General features: G+C 40.3%; 1 protein-coding gene across 1 annotated transcript in view; it reads left to right on the forward strand.

The window, feature by feature from the left end:
• ppfia2 (PTPRF interacting protein alpha 2) overlaps positions 1–19,925 on the forward strand; it is a 281,508-nt gene that overhangs the window by 212,724 nt on the left and 48,859 nt on the right. The window contains 10 exon segments of the mRNA XM_055650768.1: positions 1,379–1,441; positions 2,202–2,293; positions 2,870–3,008; positions 4,881–5,101; positions 10,636–10,876; positions 11,227–11,256; positions 11,550–11,677; positions 13,991–14,166; positions 17,904–17,997; positions 18,206–18,287. Coding sequence (XP_055506743.1) covers positions 1,379–1,441; positions 2,202–2,293; positions 2,870–3,008; positions 4,881–5,101; positions 10,636–10,876; positions 11,227–11,256; positions 11,550–11,677; positions 13,991–14,166; positions 17,904–17,997; positions 18,206–18,287 — 1,266 coding nt within the window.

A 19,925-nucleotide genomic window follows, 5' to 3' on the forward strand; every position in this document is an offset into this window, starting at 1 on the left:
CGCCTGTAATCGCCAAAAAAATTGCCTAAGTAGTACAGGCGCATTAGTTTCCAATAAATTATTCACCAATTCCCTGTTTGCATTTTGCCAAGATTATTCAGCAGCCTTGTTCAAAACATGAATCAAAGACCTGGTTTCAAAAGGTGAACTGAGAGTGACTTCCATTGACACAGAGACAATATTTATCTGAGTGCGACATTAAGGAGCATTGGTAAACCAGAATGTAACTTGCATCAAAGAGAAAAACACTCCAATCATTAAAGTTGCACCAATCACAAGGAAGGTGGTTGTGATCGTTGGAGATCAGTCATTAAAGCCCCAGAACAATGCTGCAGGAGTTCCTCAGGGCAACCAATAACAACTTTCCTTCCACATTAAGGTCAGAAGAGGGAATATTCACTGTTTAATATATAATGCTCAATTCCATTCCATGGCTTCAGTTGGACAAAGCCATCTATGCTTGCGTGAGGAAAGATGTAGGGGACACATTGGAAACAAAAGTATCAGATCATGACTATCACTAACTGGGCCAAGTCTAACCACCCACTGTTATCTTTAAATATATCTAATCCACAAATGTCCATGGGCTATTGACACCCAACCTAATACCAGTATTCTCAATCCCAGTTAGTCTTTACCTGCTGGTGCATTCAGCAGCTGTTTCTATCTTCTGTTATAGGAAAAAACTTCACAATAAATAATAACAATGAACTGCTCCTGTTTCAGGTTTAACATTCTGATCGCCAGCATTGGCTGTAGGCCACGTGCCTTGAGTGCAGATGTGTTTTCGATCAACACAGGTTACTTTCAATGTAGGACTTCTGAAATTACTCCCCATTAATGTGCAACACTGCAAAGTGAAAGCATGATTGCTGCTCTCTAACAGCACATAACATTCCACAGGTTGCACCACCTTATTCATTGTGTGGACAAAACAGGGACAATATGTCCCTGCACATGGCCATTTATTCAGTGTGATTGATTTTAAGTCTTCTTCTTCTTGCGTATGGCGTGCACTGCCTAAAGTTGTAGGTCAACTTGTTCTTAATTTGTTCATTAATTTGTTTGTTGTAATCTATTTGTTTGTGCACGTCGGGTTGATTGCATTAGTTGAAACAAGGTGGACCACGTGAAGGTTGCAATCTCCCACCCCATTGATTTTAAGTAATAGTAAGTTTAACTTGTTCAGCAAAAACACAGAATAAGCTTCCATTCATGAAAGTATATATAAAGTGTTCTAAAAATACATCATAAACTCTTGCAAGAACATTTGCATATTATAAGTAGTAAGGTCCTTTGTGTGCAAACTCCGTTAATATACTTAACATGCCTGTTTCATCAAATTTGTCAAATACAAATGCTTGTTTTATTATTTTAGAACATACTGATACAAGAATCTGAACTCTTAAGAAAACAACTAGAAGAGTCTCTTCATGATAAGGTAACATTATGAACTCAGTTCAGGAGAAGATGTGATATAGTAACATTTTTTGATTATACATAATTAATCTGTTAAAGTTTAGTGCTTTGGTGGCAAACTGAAGTTGAAGGACCATGATTTCATCGTAATGGCAATGAATTATTATGACATTAAATAATAGTACATTAAAAGTTTCAGGCAGGCTTCTTTATCACTGTGTTCAATATCACCTTTAATGTGATTCAGTTATATTGCAACTTTGATCGATGAGCTGCACTTCACAATTACATTACAGTAGTCCAGGAGAGTATATGATTAGCATTGTGTGAATTAATTTATTGCTTTAAAATGGCTTATGTATGCACTATTTTGTCATTGAAGGGCTTTATAGTATTATAAAGACACTCTTCAATAAACTATGGATCAATTTTCAAACTCCTATTCATCTCAGCAATGATTGTTTAATTGAGCTTGCAAGTGGTTTTCTGAAGAGGTAAACCTCCTGTTAGCAAAATCTTTTACTAAGAGCAGAAACAAAGTCATCAGTGTTAATGCAGCTTGTATAATGACCCTTTCCAAGTTACAACAAATGTGGTACTGAATACTGGTGTCTCAATATATTAGTGTGTGGGTTTTAATTTCCCAGTATTTCAGTGGTGATACTAAAACCAATTTCTGTTATTTCTTTTTGCAATTTGCACATTTCTGTAAATTACATGGTTGTGTATTATAAGAACTTTTGTTTAATTGCTAAAATTTGTATAATGACTTTTCTCCTCAGGAGCAATTAGCTGAAGAAGTAGAAAAATTACATGCAGAGGTTCAACAAATGAAAATGCAGTCAGTTTCTTTATTGGACTCAACCATGTCCAGGTAACCTGAAGGAGAAATGCCAGTTGAATACACATATTTTAAATTGATATAGAACAGCACTCAAGGGCCTGTCCCACTTACGTGACTTTTTCGGAGACTGCCGGCACCCGCCATAGGTCGCCGAAAATTTTCAACATGTTGAAAATTCAGCGACGACCAGAAAGACGCTATGACTCTTTTGGTGACTAGGAGACCTCTCACAATCATAGAGGCCACACCCTGGCGACCTCTCACGACCATGCAGGCGACCTCCTGGCGACATGCCCCCTGGTGACACCCCGCAACACCCGTGACATGTCGCCAGGGGTCCCTGTATGGTCGTGAGAGGTCTCCTAGTCACCCAAAGAGTTGTAGCGTCTTTCTGGTTGCCGTTGAAATATAGTTGATATCTCAAGCGTTTAGATAATTTTGTTTACATAACATTTCATTTATAGCATGTTAAATATTACAACTATAATGACTGTTATGATTCACATGAATGACCAGCATTATTTACAGTAAAAATAATTTTTGGAAGACGGTGACCTCCAGTCCATAATATTCTTAGCAATATAATCTATGTATTGTTATCTGCAGGCCACATTTGGATCCCTCACCTGAGAAACGGTATTCCATGGGCTCATTGATAGATAGCCAGTCTGACCATTTTAGGTCTTCCAATTTGCTAAGGAGGTCACAGAGAGGGCGTTCATTGGGCCGCAGAGAAGAACCAAAGGTTTGTACTTGAGGTTTGAATTAATGCATAGCTACATAATTGTTAATGTACATGTTATCTTTTGCTCGACTCTTAATTCAATTTGTATGATTAAATAAGAATAAATTGAGTACAATGAGATAACTTTATTGATGATGGTTTTATAGTCTCATAAAGAGATTGAGGTCACACAAAAAAAGAGACTGCAGGTGCTGGAATGTGAAGCAACACATATCTGCTGGAGGAACCCAGCAGGTTGAACTGCATCTGCAGGGAAATGGGAATGGATGACATGTTGGATTAAAAACCTGCATCAGGGCTCAAAATATTGAGTTTCTCTGGCAAATTGTTGCTGATTGAGATTGGGAATCAAGGGTTGTGCTGGGAGACTCATTGATCAGAGAACTGATCTGTATGCAGAGCAGACTCAATGGGCCAAATAGCCTAATCATACTCCTATATCTTATGGTCTAACTGTGAGTTAGTGGAGATTGGAAGACATGTGGAGTGGCTAGAGAGATCAGGGTTGGAGAGAAACAATATCTACCAAGAGCAGAGAATTTGATTGAACATAGATGTGGGGCTGGGAGAATATGGGTTTGGGGAGATATTTATGGGGTGCCCAGAGAGATTGTGAGTTAGTGTTTAAGAAGGAACTGCAGATGCTGGAAAATCGAAGGTACACAAAAATGCTGTAGAAACTCAGCAGGTGCAGCAGCATCTATGGAGCGAAGGAAATAGGCAACGTTTCGGGCCGAAACCCTTCTTCAGACCGTGAGTTAGATTTGATATTGCCATTTCAACCGGTGACAGCTATATGGAAGTGGTGTGGGTGGCACTGGGAAATAGAAGATTGATGTACAGGTCAGTCAGATCAGGTAGGATTACAATTGTTACAAGAGAAGGAGAGAAAATCTGTGAAATCTTATGAAAGACTTGGATTGAAGAGGGTCAAGGTGGCCACATGGATTGGGGAACCTGGGGAGAAAATAGATCAAATGGAAGGGCAGATGGCTGGAGGTGATTTCATCCCTCATCGGGCATATGTTTGTGAAGGTTTGGAAGATTCCAAAGTCCAAACAGGTTTCCTTGGTACCAGCACAGAAACATTTACATCCACTACCAAGAAACAATGGTGTAAAAGTATGGCTCCTTTTGGCTCGCAGGTTTCTCAACTCCACGAAACCAGAGGTCAGCGTTAACGTTTAAGAATGTGAGGCACGTATCATCATTAAAATATTTCAACAAGGGATTCAGTTTCCGCATGCAAGTTGCCCCCCAGGGCCTGGTTCACCTCCATTATAACTCTAAGTGAAAAGATTAGGTATAAATTGGATTTGGGTTTGAGATCTTTTATACCTGTAGTTCTACCTGACTGAACCCCAATTATTTGGAGGGAAAATTGCTTTAAAATCTCTGCACTGAAAATGAAAATATGTGCAAGAAATTTGACTTTAACATAAAAAATAACAATTAATTTTCAACTCAGTAGATTTTAAATACATGATATTTTTCCCATGATTTGAAATGTAACATTAATTTCTGTTAATGTATCTATGGATGTGACTTCTGAAAGATACAAATGATAATAATATGGAGGGATTAAAAACCAAGATAATATAAAAATAATAGTTTCTAGCTTTCCATTTAGTTTGCATCGACCATGGGCAATGAAATGTGGATGACATGGGGAGTCATGGAATATGAGATTCATAGAAACATAGAAATTAGGTGCAGGAGTAGGCCATTTGGCCCTTCGAGCCTGCACCGCTATCTACCATAACTACAGCAGAAGATTTGCATCTCTAAGCTTCCTGTAAAACCTTCCACTGAAGTTATAATAAATGATTAGGACAATCATCCCAGAAATGTGACACTTTGTTTGCATTTCAGATACAGACACTTGGTGACAATGAATGGAGCAGAACTCAGCAGATTGGTATGCTGAGCAGCCATCAGTTTGAAAGTGACACTGAAATGTCTGACATTGATGATGATGACAGAGAAACAATATTTAGTTCCATGGATCTTCTTTCACCTAGTGGACATTCTGATGCTCAGACGCTTGCCATGATGTTACAAGAGCAGCTTGATGCTATTAACAATGAAATAAGGTGTCTTTATTATATTACATTTCAATAATGACTTACCATTATAAAAGATATTGAAGACAAATTTGGGAGATTCATTAAGATTTTGCAGATATGCTTTAATTTAGATAAATATAGATAATACACGGAGTAGCCAGTATCTGTACAAAGTGGTATAACGTGAAATGAACCTATTCTCAAGTACGTCTATGCAAGCAATTGAATCCACAATTTTTAATAAGAGGACCTAGCCAGACTGATTATAAATTCATAATTAGTTTACCTTTGTAGTTAGATTGGCTTTGGTACATGGAATTCAGTTTGTTTTTATATTTCAATGAAGCTGTACGACTATGAATTCAGAAGAAAGCTACCTGATTGCTGGTCATTTCCAGCATCACTCATTTCTTTTTGAACACTTGTTTAATAGTTTTCTCCTTCTCCTTTAATCTCTACCTTTTAGAAACATAGAAACTTAGAAAATAGGTGCAGGAGGAAGCCATTGGGTCCTTTGAGCCAGCACCACCATTCATTGTGATCATGGCTAATCATCCACAATCAGTAACCCATGCCTGCCTTCTCCCCATACCCCTTGATTCTGCTAGTCCCAAGAGCTCTATCTAACTGTCTTTTAAATTCATCCAATGAATTCCACAAATTCACAACTGAGTGAAAACGTTTTTTCTCATCTCAGTTTTCAATGGTTTCCCCTTTATTCTCAGACTGTGGCCCCTGGTTCTGGACTCACCTAACATTGGAAATATTTTTCCTGTATCTAGCTTGTCTAGTCCTTTTATAATTTTATATGTTTCTATAAGATCCTCCCTCATCCTAAATTCCAGTAAATACAAGCCCAGTCTTTCCAATCTTTCCTCATATGACAGTCCTGTCATCCCGGGGATTAACCTCGTGAACCTCCGCTGCTCTCCCTCACTAGCAAGGATGCCCTTCCTCAAATTAGGAGACCAAAACTGCACACAATACTCCAGATATGGTCTTACCAGGGCCCTGTACAACTGCAGAAGGACCTCTTTGCTCCTATACTCAAATCCTCTCTTTATAATGGCCATCATGCCATTAGCTTTCTTCACTGTCTGCTGTACCTGCATGTTTACATTCAGTGACTGGTGTACAAGGACGGTCAGGTCTCGTTGCACTTCCCTTTTTCCTAATCTGACACCATTGAGATAATAATCTGCCTCCTTGTTCTTGCGCTAAAGTGGATGCCCTCACATTTACCTACATTATACTGCATCTGCCATGCATCTGCCCACTCACACCTCCTAGCATCCTCTTCGCAGTTCACACTGCCACCCAGCTTTGTGTCATCTACAAATTTGCTCGAGTTACTTTTAATTCCATCATCCAAAACATTAATATATATTGTAAATTGTTGCAGCCCCAGCACTGAGCCTTGCGGCACTCCACTCGCCACTGCCTGCCACTCTGACAGGGACCAGTTTATCCCTACTCTTTGTTTCCTGTCTGCCAACCAATTCTTTATCCATGTCAATACCCTACCCCCAATACCATGTGCTCTAATTTTGTCCATTATTCTCCTGTGTGGGACCATATCCAAGGCTTTCTGAAAGTCCAGATACACTACATCCACAAGCTCTCCTTCATCCATTTTACTTGTCACATCCTCAAAAAATTCCAGAGGATTAGTCAAGCAGGATTTCCCCTTCATAAATCCATGCTTATTTGGACCAATTCTTTTACTGCTATCCAAATGCGCCATTATTACTTATTTAATAATTGACTCCAGCATCCCCACCACCGATGTCAGGCTAACTGTCTATAACCATATAACCATATAACAATTACAGCACGGAAACAGGCCAACTCGGCCCTTCTAGTCCGTGCCGAACACTTATTCTCCCCTAGTCCTATCTACCTGCACTCAGACCATAACCCTCCATTCCTTTCCCGTCCATATACCTATCCAATTTATTTTTAAATGATAAAATCAAACCTGCCTCCACCACTTCCACTGGAAGCTCATTCCACACAGCTACCACTCTCTGAGTAAAGAAGTTCCCCCTCATGTTACCCCTAAACTTCTGTCCCATAATTCTCAAGTCATGTCCTCTTGTTTGAATCTTCCCTACTCTCAATGGGAAAAGCTTATCCACGTTAACTCTGTCTATCCCTCTCATCATTTTAAAGACTTCTATCAAGTCCCCCCTTAACCTTCTGCGCTCCAAAGAATAAAGACCTAACTTGTTCAACCTTTCTCTGTAACTTAGTTGCTGAAACCCAGGCAACATTCTAGTAAATCTCCTCTGTACTCTCTCTATTTTGTTGACATCCTTCCTATAATTAGGCGACCAAAATTGTACACCATACACCAGAATTGGCCTCACCAATGCCTTGTACAATTTTAACATTACATCCCAACTTCTATACTCAATGCTCTGATTTATAAAGGCCAGCACACCAAAAGCTTTCTTTGCCACCCTATCTACATGAGATTCCAACTTCAGGGAACTGTGCACAGTTATTCCTCGATCCCTCTGTTCAACTGCATTCCTCAATTCCCTACCATTTACCATGCACGTCCTATTTTGATTTGTCCTGCCAAGATGTAGCACCTCACACTTATCAGCATTAAACTCCATCTGCCATCTTTCAGCCCACTCTTCCAAATGGCCTAAATCTCTCTGTAGACTTTGAAAATCCACTTCTTTATCCACAACATCACCTATCTTAGTATCATCTGCATACTTACTAATCCAATTTACCACACCTTCATCCAGATCATTGATGTACATGACAAACAACAATGGACCCAAGACAGATCCCTGTGGCACCCCACTAGTCACCGGCCTCCAACCTGACAAACAGCCATCCACCATTACTCTCTGGCATCTCCCATTCAGCCACTGTTGAATCCATCTTGCTACTCCACCATTAATACCCAACAATTGAACCTTCTTAACCAACCTTCCATGAGGAACCTTGTCAAAGGCATTACTGAAGTCCATATAGACAACATCCACTGCTTTACCCTCGTCAATTTCCCGAGTAACCTCTTCAAAAAATTCAAGAAGATTAGTCAAACATGACCTTCCAGGCACAAATCCATGTTGACTGTTCCTAATCAGACCCTGTTTATCCAGGTGCTTATATATATTATCTCTAAGTAACCTTTCCATTAATTTGCCCACCACTGACGTCAAACTAACAGGTCCATAATTGCTAGGTTTACTCTTAGAACCCTTTTTAAACAATGGAACAACATGCGCAGTACGCCAATCCTCCGGCACTATTCCCGTTTCTAATGACAATTGAAATATTTCTGTCATAGCCCCTGCTATTTCTACACTAGCTTCCCTCAATGTCCTAAGGAATATCGTGTCAGGACCTGGAGACTTATCCACTTTTATATTTTTCAAAAGTGTCAGTACTTCCTCTTCTTTGAATCTCATAATTTCCATAGGTACTCTACTTGTTTCCCTTACCTCACATAATTCAATATCCTTCTCCTTGGTGAATACTGAAGAAAATAAATTGTTCAATATCTCCCCCATCTCTTTTGGCTCTGCAAATAGCTGTCCACTTTGACTCTCTAATGGACCAATTTTATCCCTCATTATCCTTTTGCTATTAATATAGCTGTAGAAACCCTTTGGATTTACTTTCACCTTACTTGCCAATGCAACCTCATATCTTCTTTTAGCTTTTCTAATTTCATTCTTAAGATTCTTTTTACATTCTTTATACTCCTCAAGCACCTCATTTACTCCATGCTGCCTATAATTATTGTAGATCTCTCTCTTTTTCCGAACCAAGTGTCCAATTTCCCTTGAAAACCATGGCTCTTTCCAATTTTTACTATTTCCTTTCAACCGAACAGGGACATAAAGATTCTGTACTCTTAAAATTTCATCTTTAAATGTCCTCCATTTCTCCTCCACATCCTTCCCAAAACAAAATGCCCCAATTCACTCCTTTTAAATCCTTTCGCTTCTCCTCAAAGTTAGCCTTTCTCCAATCAAAAATCTGAACCCTAGGTCCAGTTCTGACCCTCTCCATAATTATATTGAAACTAATGGTCTATAATTCCTCGTTTTCTCTCTCGCTCCTGTCTTGAAAAGTGGGATAACATTAGCTCCCCTCCAATGCACAAAAACTGATCCTGAATCTATAGAACATTGGAATAAGATCACCAATGTGCCTCCAATTTCTAGAGCCATCTCCTTGAGTACCCTGGGATGCAGGCCATCAGGCCCTGGGGATTTATCAGCCTTTAGTCCCATCAGTCGACCCAACACTATATCTCGCCTAATGCAAATTTCTTTCAGTTCCTCTGTCTCCCTAGTTCCTCTGTCCTCTGGTACATCTGGGAGATTGTTTGTGTCTTCCTTAGTGATGACAGAACCAAAGTACCTGTTCCACTCTTCTGCCATTTCCTTGTTCCCTATAATAATTTAACCTGTTTCTGCCTTCAAGGGACCCACATTTGTCTTTACTAATCCTTTTCTCTTAACATACCTAGAGAGGCTTTTACTATCCTTCTTCATATTCTTGGTGAGCTTACCTTCGTACTTCATTTTTTCACCATGTATTGCCCTTTTTGTTACTTTCTGATGTCCTTTGAAAGTTTCCCAATCCTCGGGTTTCCCACTACTCTTTGCTATGTTATACATCTTTTCTTTTAGTTTTATACCGTCCCTAACTTCCCTTGTCAGCCACGGTTGCCTCTTACTCCCTTTAGAATCTTTCTTCCTCTTTGGAATGAAATGATCCTGCATCTTCTGGATTATGCCCACCTCATATCTTCCTCACATTCCTGCCATTGCTGTTCCACCGTCATTCCTGCTAGGATCTTTTTCCAGTCGACCTTGGCCAGCTCCTCTCTCATGCCTTCATAATCCCCTTTGTCCAACTGCAACACTGACACTTCTGATTTAACCTTCTCCCTCTCAAATTGAAGATTAAAACTTATCATATTATGGTCACTACCTCCTAGTGGTTCCTTTACCTTGAGTTCCCTTATTAAATCTGGTTCATTAGACAACAGTAAATCCAGAATTGCCTTCTCTCTGGTAGGCTCCAATACAAGCTGCTCTAAGAATCCATCTTGGAGGCTCATGGATAAACATGGCAATTGCGCAACCAGAAAATTCACAAGCATAACCAAAATCATAGTTAATTTATGAGAGGTGGTTTTGCTGTTAAGCCCAGCATTTATTGTTCATCCCCAATTGCCTTTGGAGAAAATGGTGAGGCACCATTTTGAACTGATGCAGTTTATGCATTAATCAGTTTTGAGGAGCCTTTGGCCATTTCGGAGAGCATTTGTGAGAAGCATATTTCTTGAGAGTCCAGTTACATTTTGGAAAGATTGCAGAAGAACAACAGATTTTCCTCCATGTGAATACGGAGAACAGTCCAAAAGTTACAAGATTACTAATTCTAAATCATGACACAGTATTTTAAGCATTGACTTGACCAATGATCAAAGGTATTTGAATGAATTATAAATATTGTGTGGGGTGTGAAAGAAATGAAATGCATGACAATTTTTTCTTAAACCTTTGTGAATTTTTCAGGTTAATCCAGGAAGAGAAGGAGTCAACTGAACTTCGTGCTGAGGAAATTGAGAATCGAGTGGGTAGTGTTAGCCTTGAAGGTCTAAATTTGGCCAGAATGCATCCAGGGAGATCTATTACAGGCTCGGTTACTGCGTCTTCATTAGCCAGTTCCTCCCCTCCGATAAGTGGGCACTCAACACCAAAATTCCGAGCACGTAGCCCTGCCAGGGACATGGATCGTATGGGCATCATGACACTGGTAAGTTTATGAATGAAATGTGATGCACTTTTTTCTGAATTTTCTTGAGAGTACTTACTGGAGAAAAAGGCAAGGCAAACTAGAGTTGAATTTTTTGCATTCCAAATTTTTAGATCGCAGAAAGCACGGGTCATCATCATAGTTCAAGCCTTACATAGAAAATTGCATGGTATTTTTGAATGGAAAGTCTAGGTTCGAAAGCATGTTCGAAGCTCTGGTTGTAAATGCCTTTTCTGGTTTATTATGTATGACTTATTGTAAACTATTATTCATATTCAAATTGGCAATGCTTGCAATGACCATCTGCTGTTCTTATTTATTTTTGTGCCTTTACTCTTTTGCCAAATCAGCCTAGTGATCTAAGGAAGCATCGGAGAAAGGTAATTATCTTAATTGCATTTCAAGGGAATACTATATATTTAGATTTTGAACATCAAATCATTCTTTGATTAGCATTTTTCAAAAAATCATAATTTGTCTAAACTCATTATTTATTTGATATTGTTGAGCATATATGTAGATATTTCACGGTTAGAATGCTAATTATTCCATTTTATATAATTTAGTAATATACATTTAGTGAGTAATATTAAAACTGCAATTTTGGAAGTATTTTCTGACATAGACACTTAGTATATGTTTGAGAACGGAGATCTCTCCTCTTGCTGTTCAGATTGCAGCTGTGCAGGAAGATGGTCACGAAGATAAAGCTACGATAAAATGTGAAACATCACCTCCATCATCGCCAAGACCACTCAGAATGACTCATACCCTCCCATCCTATCATGATGATATGCGAAGGTGAGTATCTCTATTGCAGGGATCCATCCCCATAAGCTCCTTCAAACATACATTGATGGATTTATACATAATTTACGTTTAGACTGATGGTATAATAACTATGTATTTTACCAATAAATGTCATTTAAGGATAGGGATAGTACACAGGAATGTTATACCAAATTGTGGTCAGAGCATACCCATAATACCTTTTCTTCTTAATGAGAAGATTATTTTTGGAGTTAAATTATTTGAACTGGTGTCATTTGAATGGCAGGCACTGACTAGTGGGGTACCGCAAGGCTCAGTGCTGGGGCCGCAGCTATTTACAATGTACATTAATGATTTAGATGAATTGATTAAGTGTAACATTAGCAAATTTGCAGATGACACAAAGCTGGGTGGCAGTGTGAACTCTGAGGAGGATGCTATGAGGATGCAGGGTGCCTTGGACAGGTTGGATGAGTGGGGAGATGCAGTTGCAGTTTAATGTGGATAAATGTGAGGTTATCCACTTTGATGACAAGAAGAGGAGGGCAGATTATCATCTGAACGGTATCAAGTTAGGAAAAGGGGAAGTACAACGAGATCTGGGTGTCTTTGTTCAGCAGTCACTGAAAGTAAGCATGCAGGTACAGCAGGCAGTGAAGAAAGCTAATGGCATGTTGGCCTTCATAACAAGAGGAGTTGAGTGTAGGAGCAGAGGTCCATCTACAGTTGTACAGGGCCCTAGTACACAATACACAATACAATTTATTTGTCACTTGAACCTCATAGAGGCTCAAATGAAATGTTGTTTCTGCAGTCATACACACAAGAAAAAAAGACCCAAGACACAACACAATTTACACAGACATCCATCACAGCGCATCTCCTCCTCGCTGTGATGGAAGGCAAAAAAACATATCTCTCCCCTGCACTCCCCATTCCCCTCCCGATGTCAGAGTCAAAGCCCCCGGCGGGCGATGGCAATTGTCCCGTGGCCATTAACACCGCGCCGGGTGATGCAAGGCCACGCTCCGGGTCTTGTTGTTAGAGCCCCCGGCGGGCGCTAGCAAAGTCCCACAGCCGTTGAAGCCGCGGCGGGCGGTGATGTAAGGCCCCGCTCCAGGTACTCCTCCACCCCGCGACTCGGGCGGGTGAAGTCGCCGTTGCGGAAGCCCCAAAAAGCGGTCTCCCAGCAGGGACCCGCGGGCTCATGGTGTCACTGTCCACCGGACCTGCGGTAAGCCTCCGAATCCCCGGGGTCGGGTCGCAGCAGCGTGCCACCACCGCTCCACCCGCTCCGAACTCGGCCAGCTCCGTGATGGTGAGTAGGTCCGCAGGATCCGCGACTGGAGCCCCAGGACGTTCCTGCTGGAGGCCGCTCCACGTTGCAGCCCCAATGACAACTGAGACCCGACAGGGAAAAGGTCGGGTTCTCCGTGCAGGGGAAAGAGACCACACCTGGAGTATTGTGTGCAGTTTTGTTCTCCAAATTTAAGGAAGGACATTCTTGCTATTGAGGGAGTGCAGCGTAGGTTCATGAGGTTAATTCCGGGGATGGCGGGACTGTCATATGTTGAAAGAATGGAGCGACTGGGTTTGTATACACTGGAATTTAGAAGGATCAGAGGGAAACTTATTGAAACATATAAGATCATTATGGGATTGGACACGCCAGATGCAGGGAACATGTTCCCGATGTAGGGGGAGTCCAGAACCAGGGGACACACAGTTTAAGAATAAGGGGTAGGCCATTTAGAATGGAGATGAGGAAAAACCTTTTCACACAGAGAATTGTGAGTCAGTGGAATTCTCTGCTTCAGAAGGCAGTGGAGGCCAATTCTCTGGATGCTTTCAAGCGAGAGTTAGATAGAGCTCTTAAAGATAGCGATCAAGGGATATGGGGAGAAGGCAGGAAAGGGGTACTGATTGTGGATGATCAGCCATGATCATAGTGAATGGCGGTGCCGGCTCGAAGGGCCGAATGGCCTACACCTACACCTATTGTCTATTGTCTATTATCTATTGAAACACCTCTGTGATTTTTTTTTTCCTTCCTGGGCTGAACTTATGAGCAAAGGATACATTTAGCAAATAAACAATTTAAAAAATATCTTTCACTTAATTTATGAGTTTACAAATGCTGTGTTTTTTATGTTTATTAAATTATAGTGAAAATTCATGAAATTTTCATGGCAACCTCATTTTTATTTCATTTATAGGCAGTTAAATTTGGTGACCCGTTATTTGAAGTCTTGAAATATTGGCAGTAGGTGAGGAATTATTTGTAAAGTGCTGAATGAGAAAAAAATATTGCAAATAGCCAATTTCTAATCTAATGATTTACAGTTTTTCAGCATCAATAGAAGCAGAAATGGGCAATTATAGTAGTACAAGTAGCCAGGACTCACTCCATAAAGGACAAAAGAAGAAAGGAATCAAATCCTCAATAGGCCGCTTATTTGGAAAGAGAGAGAAAGGGCGCCTAGGACATCTTGCCAAAGACCATTTGGCTTCAGTACAAGGTTAGCAAACCAATTATTAATTGCTGGATTGAATTAGAAAATGTTTATAAATTATTTTATGAAGTGACTACATTTGTGTACATATTTTGTTTGCTGCTGAAATAATGTTCTTTTTATGAAAGTGCTTCTGGAACAAAAAGCATCTTGTCTACTCTGTCAACCAGAATAAAAATAAACAAGTTTGTTTTCTTTTTAGTTTAGCATTTGAATGTTGTTAGCTTTTATTCATCTAGTAAACTTGATCTCTTATTGCTTTGCACAAAAACAATGTAAAACATTGTCTTGTAACCGTCATCCTGGAAGCTGACAACTCCTCGTTACTGATTCATCAACAATTGGAACATTATTCCTTTGTAATGTAGAAATGATAATGCTCAGAAGGCAATTCTGTATCAGTTATCCAATTAGTTCCACTCTCCTCATTCACCATGCACTGGCATGTGTTTTTAGAGCATATGTTTTCTTTCAAAGAGTTATCTAATTCGATTTTGGAATTTATTATTGACCAGTAACCATTTCTGGCAGTACATTCCAGATTATTATAACCATCATGGCTCTGGTTCTTTTGCCAGTTATCTTAAATTGTTAATTGTTAATGAGACTCAGCACTTGCTTAAATAAAAATAAAATTCAGATGATGGCAATCAGTTCAGATAACAGATATGCTTAACTGTTATCTTTCATTCGTGTTTTCTATTCACTCCATTAAATCCCCATTTAGGGTTGTGCAGTGTAGAACTGCAGTACAGAAAACAGTGTATAAAATAATCCTTTCATCAGCTCTTTTCCATTCATTTATGCAGCTATAGTTAGAACCTTTTGTTCTGTATAATGTTATAAGCAGGTTAAGATCCATGGTATCAGGATATATGCTTATCACTCTACTTTACACCTTTTTTATATAATCAGACCCTTTTGCATAGTTGTTTGTTGTCTTTTTATCCTCCATTATAGTAATGTTTCTACCGTCATTTCTAAGAATTACAGCAAAATATTATCTTAACATCTTTGCCATTGTTCAATCCTATATTTGTGATATGATCTTCCCTTTTGTCTATTATTTTACAACATTTTATGTTTGTAGTGTCTTTATATTCTGTTAATTTCTTTTGATTCTTTTTAATATGAAATGTATTTCTAATATGTGTTTCTATTAAGCTTCAGTGCAGTTTTAATTCCTTTATATATAGGATTGCAGTATATCATTTTAATGCAGTTACCTTTGCTTTATTGAGATATATTTATATATTATCGAGCACATATTTGATTTTGTTTTTAATGCGTTTGTTTATAAGGTGGTGCTCATTTTTCTCACAAATTCTACTTATTTGTCATATCTTCTATATTCAATCCATTCTGCATTAACATTTCCAAATAAGTTAGCCAAAGTATATTGCTATAAAAGAAAAAATGCTGGAAATACTCACCACACTAGACAGCATGCAGTATGTATATTGATGATTAGCAATTTACGTCAATGACCTATCTTTAGAACTGGGAAAAGTTAATTTAATAAGTTTTAAGATGCAGTGAAAGGAGGTTGAGTGGTTAGAACATAAAATAAGTTTTATAATACGAGTGGCAGAAGAACTAAAATGCTGTGCCCCAGCCATGTGAAGGCATGGGAGTGTTAGTTAGCTTGCAGTGCAGGCAATGTGCTGGAGGAGGAAAAGAGTGGGAGGACCCCTTATGAAGTACAAGCATGCAAATCACGTCAAAGAAAAAGAATATAACATCCTAAATTATGTTATTTTCATCTTTAACCTTGCTCTTGTGCTAACCTGTAAAGATAGGAAATCCTAACAGGATCAGGTTTCTGAGTTAAAGGGATTTTGCAAAGCTCTAAGGAAGGCAAGAGTTTTTATTACATTCTAGAGAGAGGGGTGGGGGATGGAGAGGGAGAGGTGTGGGGTAAGGGGGAGAGAAGTGGAAGTGGGGAGGGAGGGGTAGGGGAGTGGTGGAAGAGGGACAGAGGGGTAGGGGGAAGGGGTTGGGGGTAGGGGGGAAGGGGTAGAGAGGGAAGTGGGGTGGGGGTAGGGAGGGATGGGGGGGAGAGGAGGAGAGGAAGGAGAGGTGAGGAGAGGGGAGGGGAGGGGGGAGGAGAGAGGTGGGGGAGGGGGAGAGAGGTGTGGGGGAGAGGGGAGGGAGGAGGAGAGGAGGGAGATGGGGGGTGGGGGAGGGGGTAGAGGGAGAAGAGTGTGGATGGAGGGGAAGAGGGGGGAGGGGGAAGGGGTGGAGGGGAGAGAGGGAAGGGGTGGGGGAGGGGGGGGATAGGGGGGGGGATTCAGATTCAATTTAATTGTCATTGTCAGGTACAGTACAGAGACAACGAAATGCATTTGGATGGAGGGGAAGAGTGGGGGGGGAAGGGGGGGGGGGGGGGGGAGAGGGGGGAGGGGGAGGGGTTATGGGGGAGAGAGGGATGGGGTGGGAGGAGGAGGGGAGGAGAGGTAGAGGGGCAAGAGGAGAGGAGAGGAGAGAAGGGAGGAGGAGAGAGGGGGGGGGGAGAGGGAAGAGGAGGAGATGGGGGAGAGGGAGATAGATGAGAGAGTGGGAGATATGTGTGGGAGAGGGGGGGGGAGGGAGATGGGTGGGGGGGAGGGGGGAGAGGGGTGGGGGAGAGAGAGGGGAAATAGTGGGGAGGGAGAGTGGAAGGGGGAGGGGTAGGGACAGTCCATCTGTTCCCCATTCCCTATCACCCCCAATCCTCTTTCTCTATTCCCACACACGTGATGACGCGCTTCGACACAGGCTGCGGGGGTGGGGGGGGAGGGGCTGGGGCTGGGGCTGCTGCAAAGGCATATGTAAATGGATCCATTCCGATTGGACATCTGTGAGCATTGGGCATTGTGACATCACACGATGGAACGTTGCATTCATCACACGATTGAATGTTCATGTTATGGGTGAGAGCAGTTTTTTTTTAATTTTGGGGGAGTGGGGAGAAGGATGTTATTAAAAATGTGTACATAAACACGACAAAATTTAATCAGGAGTGGATACTTGGAATGAAAAGTGAAATCTCTACCGAAATGGAAAAAATGTGGGCGTTTCTGCGTCTGACGTTGGCGTGGCAAGTCAGAAACACACCTGGCCACACAGGCAGCCGGACACAGAGTTTTATATAATAATAGATGGTCTTAAATTACTATGGTTTTATTCCATATAAGACTCCATTTCAGTCCTGAATATCTTCTAGGAAAGCGAACCTTTTATCCACTCTGTATCCGCATTATTTTTGTTACCTACTTGAATGGCCTGGGTGAGTGATTGCAAGCTAGTGGGCTTTTTTTTTCATTCCAAACCCTATTTTTGTCCTACTTGCTATTCAAAAGTTTACAAATAGAGCTAATAAATTATGAAAGTTATTTTGTTAATAACTGATATGCACATTATCTAATGATATTACCGCAATCATTTTCATCCAAGTTCTGATTTTATCCTACACCCTCAAACAAAACTCTTTTTTTGTTTTTTACAATCACTGGCTAACTCACATTTCAATTGATCCTCCAGTCACATAATTGCTACATAACTTCACTGTGTGTTTAACATATTTATTGAAAACAATAAAGTTGTTATTGAGGGCAGATTTTGAAACTAACTTGCAGCCCCTATATTGACAAACACAAAATGAACTGGAAAAAAAATAGAAGTATGACTTAATTCTTTCTGCATATTTGAAAAGTGCTTTGTTAATTCTGTTCATTTTACCTTAAACACACACTTCCTTTCAGCAGGTATATTTGATGCAGAAATGAGTAATCAAGATTCCCTTGGATTGGGCAAATTAGGAACACAAGCAGAAAAAGACAGAAGATTGAAGAAAAAGTAAGTATTAACCAAAAGAAAATCTTATTTAATGAAGATGCATTGAATGCAAACATTGTGACAAAAAAAGAAAATGTCCCAAGGTTTAAACCAGTTGCTGATTTGTTTTATCCCATTTTGTACTCATAAAGAAGATTATGCTTACGTTGATGATTTAAGATTAATACCTAGTGAAGATGTCCATTTCAATATAGCTTGTATTTTACAGGCATGAATTATTAGAAGAAGCCCGGAGAAAAGGTTTGCCATTTGCACAGTGGGATGGACCAACAGTAGTAGCATGGCTTGAGGTAAAAGAGTTTTATCTTTGTTGTTTCTGTATGTAAACAATTCACGACTCATCCAAAGAATGAATACGTATAGTCAGCTGAATAACAGTTTACACAATCAGATAAAGGTTTACATGAAAGCTTTGCTTTTCATTATTCAAGTTTTTATTTCTACAGGGATAATGTTATGAATTTGTGTCACTAGCAATAAGTGTGTCTGTCAGGTGAAGCAATTCAATTGTGGTATAAAATTATTCAGGTTGTATGATTATATAAGAGGTTAGATATAGCTCTTAGGGCGAAAGGAATCAAGAGATATGGGGAGAAAGCAGGAATGGGGTACAGATTTCGGATGATCAGGCATGATCATATTGAATGGCGGTGCTGGCTCGAAGGGCAAAATGGCCTACTCCTGCACCCATGTTTCTATTATTAATTTAAGGTGATAGAACACTCAGCAAGCTCTCAAAATGCACTCTGCACTGGTAACATTTTATACCAGAAATGTCTATACATTCTGCACCATTTTTGGATGTTTGATTGGTATACGTCCAGAGTCGTGGATGGATCATGCAAGATTTATACATGTCTCCAGAATCGATGCCTGTTTACCCCCCATTCCCATTTGTTCCTCAGCCTGACATGGAGGCTGAATGTGGACACGTATCTCAGTGGGCTTCTGCCTCCTAGGGTCCAGCAGTAAGTTTGGTCAGTGATGGGGACCTTGGGTGGCTCAATGAGGAGACCCAAGAACTCAATACTCCTGACGGCATTTCACAACCAGCAATGCTGGGTGTAAAAGCTGAAATGGTTTTACATAGTTTTAAATATTTCTTATCTACTGAGACATTGGAAAACCAATGACATGGAAAACATAATTACAATGATTTAAAAAAAAACAAGTTAACTCAGAACACTTAAAACCATATCAATAACTTTCATTCATTCATCATCGTTGAAAACATTAGCGACGCAGTGGTGCTGATTTCCGACGGGAACGGTGACGGACGCACCGCACATCTCTGTCCTCCAGTTCCTGCGGACTTCCGCCGCTGGAAATATAGGATTTTGGTGCGTGTGCTTTATCATCATTCCTTACAATGCGATGTATGACAGTGATCGCAACTTCTACTGAAGTGTGGATGGCCATTGGCTCGCTAGAAGCTCATCTGCCCTTTGACAGGTCTTGTTTTTGATCCTGCTGGGGAATCCACAGCCCTCTCCTCACCCGGCAAACCAGATCCGAGTGGCAAATTCCCCAGTATGATTATCTCAAGGCGTGACTCCCAATCTGCGCTCCATGTGGAGTTCAAACATGGAGTAAACTGAGAGATTCAGCATTCCAAATATGTCAGAATTTTCCCCTCTCTACACCTGGTAATCCTTTGCCATGACACATAGACTTTGTAGTTAGATGTGCGATCGATGTGGCTTGCCCGACATAAATTATATCATGTGATAGAGCCTCTATTGAAATGTTGGCTTGGAAGCTACATTGGTTGACTTGTCCAGGTGTACTTGGAATATTTTACATAGACACCAATGTTGCTATCTTTCTGTTGATAAACGGTCATGGCTGATGTTCACTAAATGAACTGAAGACAAACTTCAAGGATGGGATTTGAGGAGAATATTTATTTCATCCAGAGAAGTTAAAAT

Source organism: Leucoraja erinacea, chromosome 19 (assembly GCF_028641065.1).
Source record: "Leucoraja erinacea ecotype New England chromosome 19, Leri_hhj_1, whole genome shotgun sequence".
NCBI classification, from domain to species: Eukaryota; Metazoa; Chordata; class Chondrichthyes; order Rajiformes; family Rajidae; genus Leucoraja; species Leucoraja erinaceus.